General features: G+C 46.1%; 1 protein-coding gene across 2 annotated transcripts in view; it reads left to right on the forward strand.

Annotated features, from left to right (window-relative positions):
* LOC146809170 (uncharacterized) overlaps positions 1–17,514 on the forward strand; it is a 190,556-nt gene extending 173,042 nt beyond the window's left edge. For both annotated transcript variants that reach the window (XM_085615959.1, XM_085615960.1), the window contains 2 exons: positions 7,794–7,836; positions 16,416–17,514. In XM_085615959.1, coding sequence (XP_085472085.1) covers positions 7,794–7,836; positions 16,416–16,449 — 77 coding nt within the window. In that variant the 3' untranslated portion in view covers positions 16,450–17,514. The remainder of the gene's footprint in view (positions 1–7,793; positions 7,837–16,415) is intronic.
* The last annotated feature ends 7,946 nt before the right edge of the window (positions 17,515–25,460 follow it).

Here is a 25,460-nt window from a genome sequence, read left to right on the forward strand (position 1 = left end):
ATCCTCAACATCCTCTATATCTATTTATATTTTTATCCCCAAAAATAGATACAACCGCATGATTTCTTTGTCGGTCTCAAGTCTCAAATATTATTAGCACCTTCATTTTTTAGTTGTTGATCTTGGAACTTATCCATTTTAGAATGAATTTAATATTATTGTCTTTTATTGCAACCTATTTTAATTTCTTGCATTATCTATCTGTTCTAGGTATTGTGGTGACTTGCACTACAGGCACATAAACCCAATGGACTGTTGCATCAATTATTGCAAATGTACAATTGTTATGCTTTGCAATGCATGCATCTAATTGGATGTGTATGGTACATCCAAACCCTCAATAACATTAGGTGAAAAATAAAACCCCCTTTGGGCTGAGCCAAGATGTCATTGACAAAGTCCCAAGCCAAAGACTGACAGAACCTGACCAAAGAAAACTGATTGAAAGGGGCTGACCCGAAGGCCACAGTATGTATAGTAGATATTATAGGTCTGTTTAGACCACTGCACTGTCATGTTCTTACCTAAAAATGTGTTTATTTTTGTAGCACAGTTGAGAGAGGCATGTAGGGGGTTAGGAACTGCATTGAGTTGGAATTGTTTACTGTATGTACAGTAGGCACTGTTATGTAAATGGTCATAATTCACACTTACCTCAAAGATAGTTATGTACACCCACCAGAGTGAAGATCTGCAGACTAGAGATGGCTTCTTGCTGACTTGTGGGAGCATGGTTACAAATGTGCACCAAATGGATGAGCATGTGCACTGAGGTTGGCTGCAGACGGACGTGTGGAGGGAGCACCTACATGTACCAGAGGCTGGGTTATCATTCTCAAGGTAGCTGGCAAAAAGCCTGGTGTTGGTTTATGTTAAACACATGCATTAACCTGCACTAGGAGAATGACTGCTTACAGAGGGTGTTTGGAGTATGGTCAAATGATGACCATGTGGAATGGCTGTTCACCAAGGCATCTGGAAGTCTGGATGTGCACCAAAGGATGATTTGTGACCCTTGGGAGTGTTGACCCCTGTTCCAGTCCTGCATTCGATGTCAGACCTGTATGATGAGGAGGCTGCACACACAGCATATTTCTATGGAGGAAGCAGTGGCTGCTCCTCCGCTATGGTGGAGGAGCGTCGCCCCACTGCTTCACAGCAGGTCCAACTTTAGAAACATAAATGATAATAACTAAGTTATTATCATTTGATGCTTTGAGTCCGTTGCATTGCGGGGGGTTGATGGGCAGTGCTACTCTGCTCTGGGAGCAGAGGAGGAGTGGTTTGCCCACTCCTATGTGCGCAATGACTGTTTGATCGGCCCTCTCAGACTGCCCAAAACAGTCATGCGCACTTCCCTGTTCTCCATGCAGGCTGCAATACAGTGCATGGAAGTGAGCATGACTGTTTTGCAATACAGCCTGCATGGAGAATATGCCCACCCCTCTAGCCCCAGCCTGAATGCCGTGTCACGACACTCAGACCAATCACAATGCTGCATTGCAGCGTTGTGATTCGCTATGGGGAGGGAGCCTGGCTACCTGCTTCCTGCTCCTATTGGAGGAAGGAGAGGAGGAGCAAAGAAGATGCGGAACCCGGCGTCAAGGTAAGTTTAATATTTTATTTATTCTCTCCCACCTCCCCCCACGACAACCCCCATGCCCCCCACCCTCCCCGCAGTCCCCCCTTTCACGGCCCAGACTCACCCCCGCCACCCACGAGCCATGCCGGCCGAAACTGGGAGGAAGTGGTCATGTGCATCATGTACGTGCATCAACAGGTGAGCCAATTTACGGGAGATGACTACTCAGAAACACCTGTGAGGAGTCTGACCACAAATGTGCATCCTGCATCCTGCAGGAAGATGAACACCCTCCGGTGAGGCTGTGACCACCAAAGGTGACCTTGTACATTGGGGTGACTGTACATAGCGGTATGTGGTATGGCCCCTCGTTTCATTCCTTATCACTCCTGTAGAAGTCACTGATCCTGCACATTTGTTGAGCTCTGACGCTCAAAACGCACCAAAGCCATAACATGTCCATTGACACTGGCTTCTCATATATGGAAGGATCGGATAGGAGACAATGCAGTGCAATAACAAGGTACAACGCATACTGCTGGTGTTGATGACATTATATGTTTGCAGAGTACACAGTCGCTGCAGTACAAAGTCTTAGTTTAAAAAGATCTTCATACATGTAAAAATACTGAACACATTTAGAAGCAAAAAATAAATAAAACAATTTCGTGCCTATACTCTATTATTTGTTTAGGAAACATCAGATACAACGTTTTAAAAGTTCTTTAACATCCTTGGTCTCACAAGAAGTATTAATTGACCATAAGTAAGCAATGCTATTATACATAACACAAGACTAAAAGACCTCTCATTAAATAACCACTTATCCCTACCACGTGAGCTGTATTAGATATTGTAGGGGCGGCGGGGAAGATGTGTGTGCTCTTGAGGCTGGAAAGAGACAGGCAGGGAACAACTGTTATTCCCCAAGATGGCTGACTTGTAACTCCTCAATAGACTAGTCACCATGGCATTCACTGGTACCATACCTGGCTAGTGGGTTCTATCAAAGTTCGGAGGGCATCTTGTTATCATCATCAATTTTGTTTGTGACTCTTGATAATATGTGAATAGTAGTTACTACCCCTCCATAATACTAACTGACGTCTATGTGAGTGGATATATGCATTATAAAAAATAAATCAATTGCAGAGTAATCTATCAAAAAATAGCACAGCTCATTACACGCTAACGGAGCATGCTATTGTAGAGACTAAACATTTTATCAGGGCCTAGATAAAGTGGCTGAATCGTAAAAGAAAGCAACAATTTCTCATTAATATTTTACAGAATATGAGAGCCTTTGGTATTTTTCGAAAGATTTGCAGGTAACAAACATGGCCTGTTGAAATTAATGTCACAGGCAGTACCATCAAGCCCTGAGAAGATGTCTATTATGAGCAACATATTCCAACTCATCACAATATTTCAAAACATCTCAAGCCAATTTTGTGAGGCCCATTAATTTGTAGGGCATTATTTCTCATGGTGTCACAGTAATTATGACGGTTTTAATTTACCAGAAAACATTGCTTTGGTGTACATTGAATAACATTTTACCAATATTGCCACTATGCTATTCTCCACTTTCAAATAAATGCTTTTTTCAATTTCAGACATTTTTAAAGCCTTATGACTTTAGTGATTGACCTCTGCTGACCAGGAGCTCTATTTCTTGTTGGTTAATGCTGGTGGACAAATGGGTGCATGATCTCAAGGGAGCCTAGGATCTCTGAAGGGCTGTGGTATTTTCATGACTTGTCAAACCTTGAATCCAACATACTTCTTCTAAACTATTTCTACTTTTATGCTGCATATCAAATATGACGGGGAAAAAGGCCATTGACTAAACTTAGAGGGCTTCATTTATGAGGCCCCACCGGCACTTTTGCACCGCCGGAGCGTCACTTTTTTGATGTTCCAGTGGTGCAATGTGTCATGGCATATTTATAAGGCCACTAAAACCCACTCTGTGTTGCTTTTCATGGCGTTATAAATATGTGCCCTTTTCACTCAGAAAACTGCGTGAAAGGTGTTGCTCGGGCGTTCCCAGTAACATCCATGGCTTTTTGGCACTCTCTCAGATTTACAAGAAATCGTAAATCTAAGGCAGCGCCAAAAACCTACGCCTCCCCAGGGGAGGTGTAAGTGAGGCTCAATGAAAAAATTCCTTTTTCTATGTGTTCTGCATTCTGCGTGTATTTACTCGGTGCATCCTCTATGGAACCACTGCACCCCGAACCGGTCCTTCGCTCAATGAACCGATGCATCACCACCACTGTGTGGAGAAAATTGATGAATTACCTCGACTGCGGGCCTGACATCGACGTATCACTCGTCTGCACCCCGCATGTCACTGCTTGCGACCAGGACCAAGGTACACTGTTCACCTGGCCTGCATGGCTCTTGTGCGTGCCCTGCGCTTCATCACGGTCTGCTTGAACTGTTGACTTTGCCCCAGTCCAGTACGACCAGATAACCACTAATGGTGCTTATTGCTTCTAAGCACTAGAACTCTTTATTCTTTAGAAATTCATAACTCAACTTCTACCTATTGGATTGTTGTTGTTGTTGTCGTTTTCTCTTGGATTATTTATAAAATCATAATCTATTTTTCTAAACCTGAGTGCAGTCTTTTTGTGGTGTTTTCATTGTGTTACTGTGTGTTTGTGTGTGCTGCACAAATACTTTACACATTACCTCTTTAGATAAGCTTGACTGCTCTGTACCAAGCTACCAGAGGATGTTAGTGTGTATCTGCCTTACCCTGTTTAGAGTGGTGGTTTCTACTTGGACAGGGTGCATATCTCTGCCAACTAGAGACCCCATTTCTTACACATACTACAAAAATATAATCTCAAAAATATCAATGACTACAAAATCCACAAGGTAAATAAATATAGATATGTATAGGATTACTATACTAAACTCCACATATCTGTTCATTGACTATGCATATTTATATGTTTGCATACACACGCATATATATATATATAATATATATATATATATGAATGCAAAACGCCGCTGCCAGTGCCTCGCTTGGACATAGAGACGAAAAGCGGACCCAGAGGATTTGTGCCAATCAAAGTGCTTTATTTAGTTGCCCAGCCAGTCCGTCATAACGCGTTTCGACCACCACTCGGGTCTTGATCACATGACACATTGCTAACGGAAAGAGTGGTATTTAAAGTAGTAAACAGGAAATGGCTTTCAGGTGTGATTGCAACTACATGGACATAGAAAAAATACTGAAACGTGTCATCATGTAAACATTAAATCACAGAAAGATCCATCAATGTATAAATATATAATATAAATACATACAAAAATATATAAATCTATAAAAACCTGAATATATATAAAAACAGATTTTCCTGTGTTAGTTAATATTTGTTCAACAAATATAGATTTTCGTTCACGACATTTTTTAGGTATCTCAATAGACCTCCCTAAATTGTTCGCATTCCTTTTTAGTGAATTCTTGGTCAATATGTTGCTAACACTTCCACAAATAACAATCAATCTTTTTCTTTTTTATCAAACGAAAAATAAAGCCCAAGTGGGCTAAATATCTTCCCAAAGATGCCCATGCAATAAAGACGCACTCCTCCAGCCGGCGATTTATCACAAACCTTTTATTTCACAGGAACAGGCATTTTCATTCCAATTCTTTCATCCTCCTGCCTGACGCGTTTCAGAGCATTCATGCTCTTTCTTCAGAGGCTTTTTGACTGCACACGATGTCTTTGGCTCCCAAAGTTCCCTGCGTTTTCACCTTTTATTGGCCTCCGGTGTGCCTGCTTTGATGCATTTCATACTGATGCATGCCGGAACTTGTGGTTTGGCTCTAATTTAATTTATAACCTCCAGTGGTTTTAGTGCAGTTCAAAACAATTCAAGGATCGATAAAAGCCCTCCAGTGGGCTTCAGAATGAAAAGTCCTGTTCTATAATTAGGAACCAGCTGCGCTGATCAGGTTTCCCCAAACAGTTCAGGAAAATCGGGCCCTTTTCAAATCCGAAGGGTGGTGCGTTTCTCTCACGGCTAGGCTCGCCGTGTATTAAATTTTCCCAAAGATGCCCATGCAATAGAGACGCACTCCTCCAGCCGGTGATTTATCACAAACCTTTTATTTCACAGGAACATGCATTTTCATTCCAATTCTTTCATCCTCCTGCCTGACGCGTTTCAGTGCATCCATGCTCTTTCTTCCGAGGCTTTTTGACGGCACACGATGTCTTTGGCTCCCACAGTCCCTGCGTTTTCACCTTTTATTGGCCTCCGGTGTGCCTGCTTTGATGCATTTCATACTGATGCACACCGGAACTTGTGGTTTGGCTCTAATTTAATTTATAACCTCCAGTGGTTTTAGTGCAGTTCAAAACAATTCAAGGATCGATAAAAGCCCTCCAGTGGGCGCCGATCAGGTTTCCCCAAATATATATATATTGTTCAAACAAATGCACTGGAGCTTCGGGAGGGCACTCAGCAGCAATCCAGCCATCCGGCTTTCATTCTTGACTCAAAAACAAAAAAGAAAATTTGTAGCCTGATGCGTTTTGATGCAGAAAGCATCTTCCTCATAGGCTTTCAAAAATTACCACAGGAAAGGCTCTCTTTCAGGTTTATTTACACATGTCTCATCAATTGTTTTCCTTAATAGGCTTTGCATAGTGCCGTTTAGTGGCATGCTAGGACAAGTAGTTCCATCACGAGCAAAAGTCTCCCCTAAGTGGGCTCCTTTCAGTAATTAATATTAAAATGCATGTCTTTTCCTTGGTAGGACTTTAAATGCAGGGAAAAGTTTCTGAGTGCCCTCCTGAAGCTCCAGGGCATAGGAAACTTTAGACACGGCTACAGCCCAAACTGCTGAATGCAATTACACCAAATTTGGCAAAAAGGTAGCTCTTGGTTCAGAAAGCGACCTTTTTTTTAAATGGTGTAAATCCGTTCAGTAGTTTCCAAGAAATTCAAAAATAAAAAAATATCGATATCTGGGCAGAGCCTAACCATACACCTCATCGTGAGATCTGATTGCCTGTCAGCACTTCATCCTGGAATTGCTGGCCGCCATCTTTGGACCAATATACATGATAGAACCCCATTGAAATGCATTGTAGTGAATGGAAGATTTTGAGGGTCACCAAAAGGAGAACTATAAAGGGTGATAACAGACTTCAGTTACATTAGAATTCATTTGTTGATGGTACCATATCTAATTTAAGGAATTGTGGATTGTTCTAAGGTGATTTTACCCTGTGAAAGACCTTCTGCTGGGATATCATGAATCATGTTTGAGAGAAAACTATTATCTCATGCTTGTCCCATAGAGGTTAGGAAGGTGCTCCAGAAGCTAAAATGAGAGCATGTTTTCTGTAAATTCACATTATCTTTCTCAGTCATGTGAGAATGAAGTCTGGCATTCTCAGTAAAACATGTTCATCCAACAAGGGCAGAGACTGTCAGTTGATTCTATCGCAGGACGGAGGTGAGGATTATGCATATTTTTCCTCACTTTATTTGCATAGCAGTTCAAAGAAAATGTAACATCACAACATTAAATAAAAGACACAACCCATGAACCATAGGGGGGGGTAGTCTCCAAGGCAACTGTAGTCCAATCAAATCACAGTCCATCATATATAATATTGTGACGTCCCTTCCGCTTCTCTTTCTTCACTGCTCGTCAGTTAAGTGCATTCCTTACATTCTTGGCTTAATCTGACGTTGTTACTGTTTGTATAATGGTTTCTTGTGCACGTTATTGGAATAATTGCCTTGATATTGTTTCTTAGTCCCTGCGCAGCAGGCTCTCCGCCCTTTGTGTTCTACTGCAGCTTCCCAGAGTGTTCTAAAGAACAACTAGAGCGTTAACAGTCTTACTTATGACAAAAGTATGGCACAGCTGAAGCCATCTTGATTGTAATAAACTGGTAACACTTAAAACATTTAATTTAAAAAGGAACAAAATGAGGGGGTTCATGTTGCCATAGAAATTGTGGTTAGTGCTGCAGAAAGAAAATGAGGGCATGTTTTAAGTGAGATCTCAAATCCTCTTCTATTTCATTAGAAAATTCATATGCATGTCTTCAGTTAACATACATTTTTCCGTGCAGTCTCCACATTTCACAAAATAAGTTTGCTGTGTCTTTTGCGTAGGACACTGCCCTCAAAAAGTGCCTCATCTATTGCACCTTATTTTTTTCAGCCATTCTCCTACTGAAATACTGTAAAAAGACCGATGAAAGAGGGTAAGTGACTTCCTTTGACCCTTTGTGGTCCCCAATGTGTCTGTTCACCCGCATGGTCCTGCAGATATTGCCACCATAAGATTCAGAATAGGATTCTTATGGTTTTACTCTGGCCTCCGTGTTAAATCTCAGGGTGTCTGGGGCAGGTGAGATAATGTTACGTTCACCCACCTGTCTTTCCAGTCCAATGCATCAGATTGTTACTATAGCTAGAAACGAATACTTTGAAAGCAGTGAGTTTCTGAGTCATGGTACCTTTAAAGAGTGTTGCTTGGCCTTTACAGTAGTGAACGGGTGAGGCTTTCATTGTCATGGTATGTTGTGTATGTGTAAAGCAGTGCTTTCAAAAAAAGATGACCAGGCTCATAATAGTGCTTTGCCTTTGTAAAGGCAGCACATTCATGTTTGTGAATGGAAAGTGGAAATTTGCAGTGCTCATAAGTGCATCTCAATTCACAAAAGACATCACAATTGTGATGTTTGCAAATTGCCTTGCACATATTGGATGCCAAAGAAGCATCATGCACAATCTAATGCACAAATGCTTTGAGGCCACTTCTAAGGTCACAAATATTGGAATAGTTAGCGCATGTTGAGGGTTGGGGCTAACCACCAAGTGTAAGCTATCAACTTCTGACAGTTTACACCCAGTGTATGCAGGGTGGGTGGCACTGGGAGATGAACGCAGTGGTCCCATCGATTCTCCTAATTCTCATTGCATTAGGACACTCTTTGTGGCTCTGAGACCCCTGGCCCTTTGGTGAATAGTGGTCATAATGTCAGAATATTGCAAATTAGACTGATGTCCCATGAAGACCTGCAACTCTGCACTCACAACTGTGCTCAATGAGGCAAATTCGATTCCTGCCTCATTAAAATTATTGCGGTGGAGAGAATCACTACACAAAGACTAAGGCTAATCCCAGCACAATACAAGTTAGAGCCATTGTGTTTTGGAGACTGTGTTTAGGTCTGACAAGCATCCATGGATGGTGTGTTGATTGTATAGTTAAACACATCACACATTTAACAGTAATGGTCATACCCCACCACCCTAGTACAAATTACAATAATAAATCAACTTAGGTGCATAGCCCCCGAGGTCCATCTGCTAGAAAACCTCCTAAATAACACATAATCACAAACACAAAACAGAGAGAAGCATTCAAAATTTAGAATAGTCCTTTGTCCTTTTATCACAATGCAATTCACTGAAAATGTGATATTATGATGACATCATTCTTTATATTTAGTCTATCCAATAAACTCAAACACCATTGGTTGTAAAGAATGCAATACATTTTTATTCTTCAAACCTCTTCATGTCTCGTAGCAAACACCATATCAGCTAAGCAAACGTGTTTCGACACTATAAAGAGACTTCATCAGGGATGAATTGTGGCTAATATCTCAAGCTGTATATTAACAGTGAAAAATCTTCTTAATTACACATGCCCAGTGACATCAATATTCTATAGATTTTGTTTTTTTTCAAAAAACCTTTATTGAAAAATTTAGCAGAATCCGCATACAGATCTACATCAAGTCAAAGCATCATGCATTATGCATCAGTTACATGGCACAACACCAGAGGAAAGAGACCGAACAAATAAAAGCATTATCCTGTACAGTACTAAAATCACATCGAAAAGCAAAATAGAGCAGGGATACTGTAATAACGGCACCTTAGAGGAATAAGCAGGACCAACTCCAGAGCATTGGGAATAGAATGGGAGAAAGCTACTGAGCAGCACTGGCGGCTGCCGTGGGGGAAGTGCCGGAGGGAAGCGTGGGGGAGGCAGTCTGGCTGGGAGGAGAACGGGTATGGAGGTATGTCACCAGGGGACCCCATATATCAGGAGGACGAGATCTGGCAGGCATAAGGTCCCAGAATTCCGATAGTAGGCCTCGAGCCACTGGGCAAATTTAGGTGCCGGTCTGCGCCCCCAACACATGGCCACCCTACACTGCGCAAGAACAAGCAACATTGCAGTCAGACGTCCGGGCAGAATTTGACGAAGCCCAACAGGCATAACGGCGGGCCAGGCCGAACCGGCGAAAAGGTGATCTCAGAGATAGCTCCGCAGACCTCCTGCCAGAAATCAGACACTCTAGGGCATAGCCAGGCCAAATGGGCGAAATCAGCAGCAGGGGCAGAGCAGCGCAGGCATCTATCATCAGGGATGAGTCCCAGTTTGTGTAGCTGAGCAGGGGTGTGATAAACCCTATGTAAATATTTGAAGTGTATTAGACGAAGGCGGTAATTGGGAGATAGTTTTTTAGTCTGGTTGCAGCAGTAGAGCCATTCAGCTTGGGAAAGGTCCTCATCAAGATCCTCACCCCACGCTACACGAGCATGATCGGTGGAAATGGAAGCAGTCGACAAAGTGATTGCATATAATTTGGTCACCAGATTCTTGGGGGAGGAAGAGATGAAGTCCAGAGTAGGCATCGACGGAAGGGGCTGGGGGAACAAGGGATGTAACTCCCTGCAAATTGCCCGCAACTGATAAAAGAGCAGAGTATCCAGAGTGCCTGAGGATGCTGGAAGAGAATAGAAAGAATATCCAGGATATAAATCCGCCAGTGTCGCAAGTCCAAGACGGACGGCGTGCCTGGACATGCCAGATGGTTGGAGAGGAGGGAATGTAGAGTGGGGTACAATCGGCATGGTGTTAGCAGATAGCATAGGGGAGTTAGAGAGGCGACGCAGACCCAGCCAGGCCCAGCGCAGTGTCTCAACCGTGTCAACCTCAGCTCGTGGACGGGCAGCCGGGTTGAACAGAGCAGTGTTCAATGGCCAAGGGGCCGCGAGGTCAGTCTCGACCGCGACATGTGGCTGAAATGGAGAGGGGTGAATCCAGAAGTGAAGAAAGCTGGCCTGAGAACATAAGGCGTAAAGTTTGAAATCTGGAGCGCCCATACCACCAACTGACATGGGGAGTGTGATGATGTCGTAGGCAATCCTGGGTTGCTTGCCGGCCCAGACGAGAGATATGATCAGGGAGCTGAGTCTACGAAAAAAATGCGAAGTCAGTAGTAGGGGGATATTCAAAAAGAGGTAAAGAAACTTCGGGAGGACCACCATCTTGGTGATGGCGATACGACCGGCCAGAGACAAGCGGAGTCGATTCCAGTGAGGTAGTTTAGACTCAAGACAATCCACTGCGCACCCAAAATTGGCACACATAGATCGTCCAGGTCTCTACTCAGCCAAATACCCAGATAGCGCGTGGGGCCGGAGGCCCACATGAACGGAAAGTCAGGGGCAAAAGGCTTAGTAGCATCCGTAAGCGGGAACAGAACAGACTTGCTCCAATTACCTGTATTCCAGACAGGCCACCGAAACGTATTATCTCATGCACTAGAGGGCTGAGATTGTCTTGGGGGTGGCGGACGTATAGTGTAATATCATCCTCGTACATAGAAACCAAAAGGGAGCCAATGCCCCTCTGGGTGTGGTGTTGCCGGAGCCGGGCGGCGAGTGGCTCCATCGCAATAGCGAAGAGCATAGGGGAAAGTGGGCACCCCTGCCGAGTGCCTCGCCCAATCGGAATGGGGCCGTTGACACGAAGACGGGCAAAGGGGCTGGTGTAGAGGAGTGATACCTTACAAATAAAGAAGTCACTGAAGCCGAGGTGAGGTAAAAGAAAGAATAAAAAGGGCCACTCAAGGGTGTCAAAAGCCTTAGTGGCATCGAGCAGAGCAGCAACAGCTGGAAGGCTGGGATTAATCTGATGGAGGACAGAGAAAATAGTTTGAAGATTATGAGAAGTGGCGCGGCCTGGGATGAAGTCGGACTGGTCTGGAAGAGCGATGGTGGGAATAAGGAGGAGGAGTCGGGAGGCCAGTACCTTAGCAAAGATTTTGTTGTCTATGTTAATCAAGGACAGGGGATGATACGAATCTCGGCAGTCTGAAGGCTTCTCCGGCTTAAGTAGGAGAGTTATTATTGCTTCACGCAGCGATTGCGGGAAGAGGCCATTATCAAAGGAGTCATTATACATAGCGGCCAAATGCGGCTCAAGCAGAGATGCAAAGGTCTTGTAAAATGAGGCGGGGAGACCATCCAAACCAGGGGCTTTGCCACCAGGTAAGCTGTTTATGGCTGCAAGTATTTCTTCCTTAGAGAAGGGCTCATCTAAGAATTTGCGGTGGTAATCCTCAAGCCAGACCAAAGCGATAGTGTTAAAATATTGATTAAAATCCTTATGCGAGGGAGTGGAGCCCGCGGTATATAATTGCGAGTAATAGTCCGTAAATCTGGTCTTAATTTCTTCCGGAGAGGTGGTTCTGGTGGGGCCGCCATCACTGAGAGCAGTAATATAAGACGCGGCATGAGGGGAACGGAGGAGGCTGGCCAGGGTCCTACCAGGCCGATCACCCTCACCAAAACGGCGAGCCCAGGCCTCCCTACCAAGGAAAGAGAGTTCCCGATCAGCCTCCTCCGTGAACTCAGTATGTTTTTAGCACAGAAGAGCGAGGTTCTCGGGGCTTGGATGGGTTGCCTGAACAGCGTCCAGGGCCTTAATCTCATCCTCGAGCCTGCGTAAAGTGGAACGGATGGAACGAAGGACCAGATTGTTTGGAGATACACTCGCCTCTGATTACAGTCTTGAATCCTTCCCACAAGGTGGATGCTGAATCTACGGAGCCGACGTTCAAGTCGAAATAGTTAGAAATAGCAGTTTGGATCCCAGCACAGAAAACAGAGTCTCGGAGAGCATTCGGAGGGAGCCTCCAGGAGAAAGCACCCTGAGGGGAGTGGGGAAGGCGGAGCAGAGCTGAACCGGCACATGATCAGAGAGCGTACTAGCCATGTTAGTAGCGGAGGTGATCCAAGTGAGGACATCCGGGGAGGTGATCCAAAGATCGATACGAGACCAACAGCCACGGGCACCGGTGACGCAAGTTCCCTCCCTAGCCTCGGGCCACATGTGACGCCATACATCAGATAACGAGTTATCGATGAGGATTGATTGAAGGAGAGCGGTAGAGTGAGGGTGGGATAAGTGGGGGCCAGAGCGGTTCAAGTTTGCAGAAAGTGTAACATTAAAATCTCCCCCCCCCAGAGAAGCGCAGCGGGACCCAAGGACGCCCATCGGAGTCAGTAATAACCTGTGTCGTGCTCCATGGTAGCCCCTTTCGTATCAAAATTGACACCCCACGGGAATAAGAGGAGTAAAAGGAGGAGTGGGATTCCCCCCAGTGGCGCGATTGAAGTCGGGTGGAGGACGCTAGTAACAGGTGAGTTTCTTGTAAAAGGCATATGTCCACTTTGTGTCTGACTAAATGGGAGTGTATGAGCCTGGCCTTGCGATGGTCATTGAGACCGTGGATATTCCAAGTCCAGCATATAGTGTCCGTCATAAAACGCTAGTCCAGGGTGGCATGAAGCGTGGGGCGGCAAGTTCAATCCGTGACCTAGATCTGGTGTGTATAACAGTAGTAGGTGTACCTACATAAACAGTGGACTGAGCAGTCACAGTGAAGTGCAATGGAGCCAGCCAGTGCCTACATATGTAGAGAGTCTGTCTATGAGGAACATCACTGAAATGGAAGTAAGGATAAGGCAAGCAGAGTCGATCCAGAAGGTGCCAGCCTACAAAATAGTAAGGTGCATTGTGCAGGCATAGAACCATAAGCGAACATAATAGCAAAGTGTTGTGTGCTGAAGAGATACACAAAATTAGAACAAGAAAACGTAAGTATCCCTCAAGCCCAACCTTCTCCCACGCACCCAACAAGATGCAATACAGTATCCCACAAAGGAGAAGACAATTTCCTAACGGGCCCCCAATTCCACCCGCCCCACCCCCACAACCAAAGAACATTACCAAGAGTCCCTCCACCCCCACACCCACTCCAACCCCTCAATCAGGCTGAGATACCGCCCATTCCCACCCCAGGAACCCACAACTTGGAAAAAGGGAAACCATGTTAGATAAGGGAATCATCCCGTGAGAGCATGGCAGGGCTCGGCTATCTCCCCCACAGTAGAGCAGGGTGGCCAAGCTACCGGAGCTTCAGACAACGTTATGAGATAGAAAGCCATTAAGGCACAACCAGTTAATCATTGTCACTAAGGTGGGAGAGCTAGAAGGTGAGGTGCGATGAGTTTTGTCGAGTTTCTTGGCAAAAACGAGAGCGTCTCTGGGATCTGAAAAAACATGTGTCTTTGCGCCCTGCCGGACCCTAAACTTCGCCGGGTACTCCAATGAGTAGGTGACCTCGTGGTTTTGAAGAATCCTTTTGGCTGGGAGGAATTCACGTCTGGCCGCTTGTACTGCAATGGTGTAGTCTGGGAAAAATGAGAGTGAATTGCCTTGGTGACATATTTTGCCCTTGTCTCGGGCCGTGGATAAAATGACATTGCGGTCTCTGAAATTCTAAATCTTTGCAATTATGGGGCGAGCAGGCAATCCGGGGCCAGGACGAGGGCCGAGGGAGCGATGCGCCCGTTCAACAATAAAGACGGGGAAGAGAACGTCACCAAAGAGTTCCCTGATGAGCTGCTCCACAAAGTCCTCCATGCGGGAAGTATTGGTGGACTCTGGCACTCTCTTAATGCGGAGGTTGCTCCGCCGGGAGTGGGCCTCCAAATCCTCAATTTTATTCCGAATGATGTCCAGGATTTGCAGTAGCTTCTGGCGATCCTGAGTTGCGATGTCCTCAACGTCAGATGCCTGGGTCTCAACATGTAGGAGGTGGGAGTCGTGAGAGTCCACCCGGGCCTTAACCGAGTCCAGACGTGCGGACAGTTGAGCCGCAATACCGGTGACCGTGGACTTGACATCAAGCATGATTGCCTTCAGGTCGTCGTCACAAGACGGGGGGCATCCATGTTGGCCGCGGGATCACCGCAATCCGATCCCGCAACGTCTTGGTGGGTAGATCTGTGCTGCTCAAAGGTGATTTTGGGTTACCTTGGGTCAGACCTCCCCATGGCAGCCTGAGACAAAAGAAAATCACACCTGGGAATAGGAGAGGAGAGGTGTGCCAAGGTGTGCTGGCGTAATTAGCACGGTATATGAAGGCAGTCGCCCAGCAGTCACAAACGGTAAATATGGCAGGATCCCTATCTCTAGGGGGTGACAGCAGTCAGTCCAGGCTACTCAAGGGCAATGTTTAGTGGTAGAGTGGTGTGGCAGACGTCACAGGCTCTGAAGTGGCAGCCAGACAAGATAGCTTAAGGAGATCTGAATGTGTTTCCAGGGGACCCACTGACCAACAAGAGTGTAGAGCAACAGACCAGCATAGGGCCAAAGACGCGGAGTCAGTGGGTGCGAATTTGATTAGCGAGAAGAGCTCCGAAGAGTGCACAACAATCCGCGCTGCGGTAGACACCAGCCCAAGGGTATAGGCGGGCAGCTCGCCAGACCTCCATGCAGCAGGCGTGTGAGAAAGGCGTTGAGGGTCTCCGGGGGGGACGGAGAGTTCCAGACCTGGACACAGCCGCTAAGCCCCGCGGCCGATGTTGAGTCACAGGACCGAGGCCGGCCCGGACAGCAGCGAGGAACAACACGCCAGGTGCCGGGGGGAGTCACAGCAGGAAGGCCCCAGAAGAGCGGTGATGGCGCCCGTAAGTATGTGCCCTGGGTGGTGCGATCGTGGCGTGGCAGGCCATTGAAGGTGTCAGATGGGGTGGATGCATGGTGGAGTTTTGCTGGACTGCTGTCCAGCAAAACTCCACCACGGGCAGGGATGCTGCACGGGGTATGTTCCAGACAGGGGCAGGCGCAGCAGAGAGGCAAGGGGGGCACACCGCACACGTTGCTAGGTCCGGGAGCCCATAGCCAGTGGCGCCGGCGCCAGAGGAGGTGGAACTGGGCGGTAGAACAGCACAGGGCCCGAGCTGAGTGGTACTACATGTGGGCCCCCTACACCGCCGCAAATAGTCCCGGCCACAGCGGCACTCACCAGGAGTTGATCAAGGATCCTCCGGAACCCCCTCAGGCAGCGCGGGGTATCAGGTCACACAGCAGGCTGCAGTGGAAGGAGGGCCGGGCCTCGCCGACCGGGGAGGCTCAAGCCCGGCGCTGCGAGCAGGCGGCTGTTCACGGCCCCCGCAGGCCCAGAGCAGCACCGGACTATGCCTCAGGCACCAACAGAGCAGGGGATGTCGGTTGTAAGCAAAATAAGTGCTGTCATCTGCAGGATACTAACGGATTATTCGCTTGGCCGGCAGAGCCCACTTAGAGTGCGGCCATCTTGCAGCTGGCCAAACCACGCCCCCCCCAATATTCTATAGAAAATTAGAGCAGCCACAATACCCGCTATTTAAACCAACAGCCAGTGTTTGAGTTTATTGGATAGATTGAATAAATGAAGATGTCACCATAACATCACAGACATATGGGAATCAATTAATTGAATCAAGGACGTTTCCAAAATGTGAGGGCCTTTCTCTGCTTTGTGTTTGTGATTAAATGATCGTATAGAGGTTATTCCTCTGCTTTGTAAGCCATGGAGGCAGTTTTGGTAGGCATTGTGAAGAGAGGAGTGGTGGCATCTGGGTGGTCAGTGAGGATTGCATGTTGAAGAACACAGAGTCCAAAGATGTCTTCTGTTTATTCCAGAGGCTACTCTCCTCCATCTGGAGCCAATGCCTGATGAGTACACAATCAACAGTGGATCCCATTCTGATTCGCCAGGGCTGGAAGGACTTCTGAAGCAAGAGCTAGTGTTCCAAGAGACAACTGCTAATGTTTTATCATGAATATATATTTTTGTCATTCATCCATGATATTGCCTACAATAAATCATTCAGGTGCTGTCCTCTAACAATAAAAGGAATGCCTTAGCCGAACATACCTAACAAGCGTCCTGGATGACAGCTTTGGACTGGAGAATGCAAACTCAGCACAAGTCGGTGAAACCTGGAATAAATTCCAGGACTTCACCCCAGAATGCTAAGAAATTTTCAGGTGGATTATTTATTAAATCTATGAAAATAAAGTAATAGAAAAGCATGTTAAGGGCATATGCAAAATTGAGTGCAAATGTTTTTTCCTCCATTTTTTAGAGCTGCACCAATCAAGAGTTCAGTAGTGCTTTCTTGTGCTTTGTAGTCACTTCTGAGAAAATGTGGTAGTTGTGCAAGCAAAACATGCACTCAACTATTTTTACATATTATTCTCGATTTTTTGGTCTTGATCGGTTAGTAGAGCAAAACAAATCGAGTTCATCACATACAATTTCAGCAGCACCCAATTTAACATCAAGCCCATCAAAGAGTTCCTATAGTGGGGGGATAAGTTTGTTTTATATGTAAAAAAATGTCATTTTTAACTCGTTTTCTTTATTTACTTTGTGGAATGTTAATCTTCTCTGATGAACCAGCAGCAGTGAGAAAAAGGGAAGAAAAGTTGACAAACTGTATTTCCAAACTTTCAGTACATTAATATGAAAAATGTGGGCTGAAAGAGTACCTGAAAAGTTCGGGGAGGTTTCAGGACCTCAGAAGAAAACAAGCCCTTCATTTTGGTAAATGTTATTCTGTCCTTTAGGGTCAGCAGCCAGCATGCTGCATCAGAAATAAGCGAGAGTAAAGATAAATTGTGAAGATTTTAGGCAATTACGGAAAATAAACATTGTAATATATATATAATGACTTGACAAAGTATAAATAATAAATGTATTTAGAAGATCTAAATCTTTTCGTACCCCAATATTAAATATTGTGTTTAGGCTTCTTTATTAATTGCTAAGGTTGGATTAGGGGTAGGTGTAACTCGTGTAATTTCGTATATCATAGTCGCGCGGTATTACCCAAAAAATGCACAAGATTATGCATAACAATGGGAAAGAATTTGCCCCAACTTACTTTCAGCATTTAGCGCTACTTTCTTACAGCAAAATGCACCCTCACATCCAGAATGGATTCAAGGATATATTTTGTGCTATGAAATAGCACTAAATGAAAAAGAACATGAACCGCGAGCAGTAGCAGCTGCTAACGTGCGCTAAATGTGCCCTCGCAGCAGATTTTCCCCCCAAATTACTTTGATTAGTCCAACGTAATTGAAATTCCGCCCAGGCCTAATTTTGATGTGTGTGTGTGTGTGTGTGTTGGAAATCGCCCTTTTTGCAGGGTCACTCCAAAATATTTTGCCTTCTTTCTCCACTATTTGCTGAATTTGTTTTTGTTGGCCATAGGACTCTGTGCACTTTGCACTGCTAGCCAGTGCTAAAGTGCTTGTGCTCTCTTCGTAAAACATGGTGACATTGGCTCATACCCAATTGGCATATTTAATTTACATATGAGTCCCTAGTAAAGTGCACTACATGTGCCTAAGGCCTGTAAATTAAATGCTACTAGTGGGCCTGCAGCACAGATTGGGCCATCCACTTAAGTAGCCCACTAACCATGTCTCAGGCCTGCCATTGCTGAGCCTGTATGTGCAGATTACACTGCCACTTCGACCTGAGAAAATAAGCCTTTTGCCAGGACCAAACATTTCCTTTTATACTTATATGTTACCATTAAGGTAGGCTCTGGACAACCCAAAGGACAGGGTGCAATGTATTTAAAAGGCAGAGCATGTACTTTTAAGTTTTACATTTCCTGGGACTGAAAAACTCCCAAAGTCGTTTTTCACTATAGCAGGGCTATCTCTCGCACAGGATAACATAGGGTTTACCTTATTAGCTCCTATAAGTGTAATTCACAATCTGGAAAACATATACTTTTCGGGTTTAGTGTCTCTCGAATCACAATTTAAAATCACATCTTACAGTGACGTTGGATTTGAAATTGCAATTCTGAAAATGCCACTTTTAGAAAGTTGGCATTTTCTGACTTTAGTCATTTGGTGCCTGCTGTCCATCTCTGATATCTTGACTGGGGTGGGTGACAGCTGGGCTTTGTGTAGTCCCTCTAGACAGCCACACACAATGGAAGCTTGGATGTGACTTGGTGGCCCATCCTGGGAGGAGCTGGGCACAGCCTCACCTACACCTAAATAGGTTGTGTCCTGTCCCCACACAAAGGGGTGATTAACCCCCTGTAGTGAGTCTGGAGCAAAGGAAAGAAGGGCAAGGCTTCTGTACACTTCAAAGGCCTGACTTTGATGTCTCCCCACTTCAAATTACGTCAGTATTTGCACATACTTTTGTTAGTTTAAAACTGCTTTTAATCTGCTCTCAGCAATCGTTGTACTGTGGGTTGAATTTGGCACTTTAGAACTGAAGGGAGGAGCTGAAAATCTCGTTATCTGCTGTATGTTGATTGTTTGAAACACAGTAACAACTAGAGACTCCATATTAGGCAGTGCGTGCTCTAGTTGTTACACTGGTCTCATGTATAAAATGGGGTACGCGGCACAGACGCGCAGCAGGCTGGCGGCTGGCACACCTTGCAAGCCCATCTGCACCCGGAAGTGGCCCGCGCCAGCCATGCTACCCATGAGCACTCAGAATATATCCTAACTGAACATTATGGTAGAGATCTTCTATTAAGTCTTGCCCGTGGGAAGAAATGTGCGGTTGTACAGTTTTTAGATCCGTTATTTATTAAAGTTCCATGTCCTCAATGCAATTTTCCATCTAGCTCGCTATCCATGGCTAGGGCCTTCACAGAGACAGAAGAAAAGCAAGGCTCAATCTTTGGCAAGTCTAATTAATGCCTGCTCTATGCAAAAACACGATGATAATATTTAGGATCTTTTGAGTGAGGACAAGCCTAACACACCTGATTCCTCCAACTCGGCCACTACATTTGCCATCCCCAATGGTTATAAAATAAACAGGAAGAATCGCCAGTCCGGTAGGGGAGGCGGAATTGACATCATTCTCAGGGATGACTTAGACTGCCTGATGTTCGAAATTGAGGACCTATCTGGAGCTGAGGCAATGGGCTTTTGTATCTCGTTGTCTCATCGGCATGTGGCAAGAGTGTTAATTTATAGACCTCCAGGGCCTGCTGACCCGTTTCTGAAGTCTCTTGGAAATGCTAAAGCACACGAGGTACTGAGATATGCACAATTTATATTTTATGGGGACTTCAATCTCCATATGGATAAGGTGGACAATAATGAGGTATTAGAACTTAAAGAAGTTATGATGTCATTAGATCTACTCAACATATATTTAGTCCCATCCATCAAGTGGGACATGTGATTGATCAGTTATTTTCTAATATGCCCTTGCAGTTAGACGACCCTTTACCCCAAATCTGGTCAGATCATTTTCTGATTCAATTCTCCTGGTCGGCCCCCATTAACACCTTCCATGTGTCGGAAGTACGGGAGCCGTCCGACGCAAAAGTGCTGATGTGCGTTGGATGGCTCCCGCGTGTCTGACGCCATGGCACAGGGAATCCCTCTGGTGCAGGCACCAGAGGGATTCCCGTTCCCCCTAAACAGACTCAGGAGCTGGGAAAGAGCTTCCCAAGCTCCCGCGGCTGTTTAGTTGGTTTCCGTGAAATGACGATCAGCGTGCACGTCGCGCTGACGTCATTTCAGTGAAACTGAACTTCTACGTGCTTAGGGGGCTATCTCAGCCCCCCGAGCACTTAGAAAAACAGCAGGTATCATTGGAAAGGGGAGAATTTCCCCTTTCCAATGGTATCCCTCCCTAGTGGATCACTGCTTACGGATCGCCCCAGGAGGGCAATCCCCAAGCAAGGATCCACCCACTGGACACCAGTGAGGGGGGAGCGCCCCCTAGGGCAAGGGCCTTTGCTCCCCTAATTGTTTTTGGGGCAATGCAGATGGGGGCAGTAGCTCCCAATATGTGCCCCTGGGGGACAGTAAGCCCACTAGATGCCAGGGATTCATTTTTTAATAGTATTTAGGGGTGAGGCTGCTCGAGATGGGCATTCCAATGCCCCCACCCCTGTAGAATTCCAGTCTTTCCGCCCCCCCCCGGGAGGCAGATGGGGGAATAACCCCACTAGGCACCAGGGATTGTTTTTTTTATTATTCTTAGGGGTGGGGGCTGCCCAGAATGGGTATGCCAAAGCCCCCAGCCCCCCATAAAAATTAGCCACAGTCTTTCTGCCTCCCCCAGGAGGCAGATGGGGCAGTAGTTCCTAATCTGCCCCCCGGGGGCAGAAAGCCCACTAGGCACCAGGGATATGTTTATGGGCATGCCAGTGAGAATCCCCATAGGCAATGGCCGCTCCCTTTTTTTAGGCACACATTTTGGCTGTTTCAGTGATATTTTAAGTCTCATCTGCACCCAAGCGGGGGCAGAAAAACACTAGAAACCAGGGAAAAATTGTGTCTAAACTGGTGTTTGCCTGACAGTCTGCGTGTACTGACCTTTGGCTGGCATTTTGCTGGTGGTGTGTGTGGACCTGCACTTGGTTAATAGTGTTGGTGGACTCGCGCTTGATTACAGTGTGTGTAGATTGGCGCTTGCCGGGTGGTGTGTGTGGAGTAGCACTTGGCTGGTGGTGTACTTGGACTGGTGCCTGGCGGCTATGTGCGTGGATGGTGCTTAGCTGCAGGGCCAGACTGGCCGTAAAGGGCACCGGGCGTTTCCCCGTGGGCCAGAGAGGTGGGGATGGTTTTCTTGCCGTGGGGGGGCAGTTTTATCACTGGGGTCCAGTTTTGCTGCAGTGCTGCAATATCGTGCCCCAGTAACAAAATCAGGAGTGGCGCATTTTACTAGCACGACCCCCTTCTCAGAGCCGGTCGAGCAGCAATCTTCCAGGGCTGGTTGATGTTCCCAGTCCGGCCCTGCTTGGATGGCAGTGTGCAGGGATGGCGCATGGCTGGCGGATGGTGGTGTGCATGGATATTGCTTTACTGACTGTGTGCATGGATAGCATTTGGCTGGCAGTGTACGTGAATGGTGCTTGGCTGGCGGTGTGTGTGGATGGTGGTGTGCATGTACTGACTCTTGGCTGGCGGTGTGGATTGCATGGATCCCCCAGCGTTTTCTTACCCAGAATCCCCCACAAACCTGATATTTACTCACAAAGTCACATTTTCCTCAGATTTCCGTGTCGGTAAGTTGTAGGATCACGGTGCAGGCACACATTTCCTACTACCCAGCATTCATCTTGGTATCCCGATAAAAATGATACCTCACTTCTGTGGGTGCCCAAAGTAGTGTCAGCGTTAAAAAGTATTAACAAACTGCCCTTTTGTACCCTCTTTGAGCCCCCCTCAATAACTACATATTTTTGGCCCTTCCATGTCATAGGCACTTGGCCGATCCACACAAGTAAGGTATCACTTTTATCGGGAGACTGAGGGGAATGCTGAGTGGTAGGACATTTTTGAAGTTCAGTGATCCCACAACTTTTCCACACAGATATTAGAGGAAAATATGACTTTTTGGCTAAATTTGTGGCTTGCGGCTCATTTTTGGAAGGAAAATGTTAAGGGATCAAGGCAAGGCATATATCTCTGGACTCCCACGGGTGTCTAGTTTTCAGAAAGGTCTTTTTTTTTAGTTTCCCTACATGTCTGCAAGCCCGGGACCAAAAACACAGGTGTCTACCTATCTATCACAAAACAACCTGCTTTTTCAAGGGGATCCCCTGCGTTTTTGGTCCCGGGCTCAGTGGCCATCTAAGGAAACCTACCAAATCCAGACATTTCTGAAAACTAGACACACAGGGGAGTCCATGGAGGTGTGGCTTGTGTGGATCCCCCAACACTTTCCTGCCCAGAATCCCCACAAACATTTCACAATCACATTTTCTCACGTTTCTGTGTGGGAAAGTTGTGGGATCACCAGCCCGCCACAAATTTCCTACCACCCAGCATCCCTCCAGGTCTCATGATGAAAATTATGCCCACTTGTGTGGGTGGGCATAGTACCTGCGACAGGCAAGGGCCCAAAATGTATTGTGGAGACATCAAAATGACCTATCAAAATGACCTGGTTTTGCAAGGGGAGTCACCTGGGTTTTTGGCCCCCGGATCAGCAGCCATCTAGGGAAACCTACCAAACCCGGGGGGAGTCCATGGAGGTATGGCTTGCATGGCTCTCGCAATGCTTTCCTACCCAGAATCCCCTGCAAACCTCAAATTTAGCTATAAAAAATCAAATTCACAGAAGGCATTTAGTAGTAGTAAAGTTAGTAGTCCTAACTTTACTACTACTAAATGCCTTCTGTGAATACCAAAAGCAGTAAGTTTAGGATTTTGTCTCAAGTTAGTTGTAGTAAAGTTAGTAGTCCTAACTTTACTACTACTAAATGCCTTCTATGAATAATAAAAGTAGTAAGTTTAGGATTTTGCCTCAGATTAGTTCTATGAATCAGCCCCTAAGTTTGGGGCCCTTGCCTGTCGTGGGTACTTGGCCCACCCACACGAGTGAGGTACCATTTTTATCAGGAGGCCTGGGGAAACATAGGAAATTTGTGTCAGCCGGGTGATCCCACAACTTTCCCACACAGAAATTTGAGAAACATTAGATTTTTATCAGCTAAATTTGAGGCTTGTACAGGATTCTGGGTAGAAAAACGTTGGGTGGGTCCATGTAAGCCATACCTCCCTGGGCTCCACCTGGTGTCTAGTTTCTAGAAATGTGTGGGTTTCCTTAGATGGCCGCTGAGCCCGGTGTTAGAATAAAATTCTGCTTGTGAACTGTTTTTACGTAGGTTAGCATTCGCTGCGCCATTTTGTGTACCAGTGCCATTTTGTATTATGAGCGAAACTAAATCACTGCCAATTCTCAGAAATGGTCTTCTCTAGGTTATGTTTCTTCTGAGCTGAGTTGTGCCCCACTAACAAATGCACTGTTCTTATTAGCACATACCTTACCTTTAGATGTAAGCCTTCTCCCACTTGTCTAGTGGCGGGCACAGGCGGAATGGCCTTGACTGATAGATAATGTGTGCCCGGCTTCAGAACTGTTAGTAATTTATTTTCGAGCTGCATTCCTCTGGAAAATTCCATGGTGGACGTGTTTTCATTGACTCTGAAATGTACATAATGCATTGTTAAGCTTGCTGGAGTCAGACTCTCTCTGCAGCACTCTTATAGACTGGACAGAGAGGGCTCCGCTCTTAGCGAAGTTTGAATAAACTATTATTGGTTTGTATCCTCTACTGTCTGACTGACTCCTGATTTCGTAGAAGGCAGAGAGGTGGTCGTGAGTGACCCGAATCTGCCTACTTCCTTCAGTTAGCACCCGAACAGGGACTCCTTCGGGTGCGTGGCCCTTCCCCTTCCGCAGACGGGGGAAGAACTCGAGGCTATCGTCAGGTCAGACGGACAGATCAGGGATCCCTGTATGAAGAGCACTAATTGCTCGCAGCTGCCCCTTCTGTCTGGCCGGTCGGTGCCTCGCCCAGTGGTCATCCCGTCTAGAGTCCTGAACGGCAAAACCCTTGGATCTGACCCTTTGGTCTGAAGAGTTGGCAGTGGAGAATAGATTTGTTTTGACCTGCATAGATCAGGTGAGTTTGTTTTGGTTATTTGTGGATATGGTACCCTTTTGATTTGTATTTGGTATGGTCTAAAGGGCCATCTTTGGGAAAAAAACAATTGCAATTGTTTTGCTAGGTATAGAATAGTGAGTCTGTTCGCTTTTGAAAATGCCTAGCTTTAGTAAGATATTTGCTTTGTGTTGACATTGTTGCTCTACTGATACTCGATTGGAAGAAAGTCAGCCGGCGCCTCCAGAAGGCACTCCGAATTTTGATATGTATGTGAAGCATGGTCTATGGCACAAATATACGAGGGACAATGCCGAATTGCAGTGGCCGTTGACGGGCACTTTAGATGAACAAAAGATTGAGAGGCATATTCTCAAGGAGCTAACGCAGAGTTATCTGCAATTTAGCGCAGCCAAAGTTGTGATAAAATTACCGCCCCATTCACAAGCTGGTGCAAACAGCCGATACCACCAGTTTTCCGTTGATAGCATCCTCAATAAACATCGCCACGGATGACCCCGGCAACTATCGCTAATGAGATGCAGAGTAGGCGTTCCCGAGCAAAAAGCCGTGACAACACCACACCTCAACATTCTCAACACCCAGCCTGATCTGCGATAAGAACACAAAACAGGCGATAAGGCAGGTTAGCAGCAGGCAACTAACATGTGCTCTGACCTGGTGCAAAGTTGGACGACAACTGGCAGCAGCTAAGGGAGCACAGCCCATAGCCAAACATGAAGAACAGATGCCCCCCAGCAACTGAACATGCAGCCCGGAGCACCAAGAGGGCAACAACACACACCGTCAACCCTCCGGACCCCACCCCCCCTCCCTTCCGACAAAGAGAATGCACATCAACTCCGCAATACCATGACCCAAACATCGCCTGAAGTCGCACAACCACAACACCTAACATACAGGTGTAGCCACAAAAATGGAAAACACACATCCACATCATATAACCAAAAAAACATTTATTACAGATGTCACACACAAAAACAATCATGAAGAGGCACGTTGGGTCTTCTACGGGAATTCGGTAAGTCACAGCCTGATAGACAGAAAGACAGATAAGAAGGTGTGACATGCGCCTATTAAAGGACAGAGAGGGAGCACGACACACAGAGAGAGAGAGAGAGAGAGAGAGGGGGAGAGAAAGAGAGAGGGAGAGAGAAAGAGAGAGGGAGAGAGGGAAAGAGAGGACGAGAGAAAGAGAGAGGGAGAGAGAGCAACAGAGAGAGAGAGAGAGAGGGGGAGAGGGAGAGAGGGAGAGCGAGAG

The sequence above is a fragment of the Triturus cristatus genome, chromosome 7, assembly GCF_964204655.1.
Source record: "Triturus cristatus chromosome 7, aTriCri1.1, whole genome shotgun sequence".
Lineage (NCBI taxonomy): Eukaryota > Metazoa > Chordata > Amphibia > Caudata > Salamandridae > Triturus > Triturus cristatus.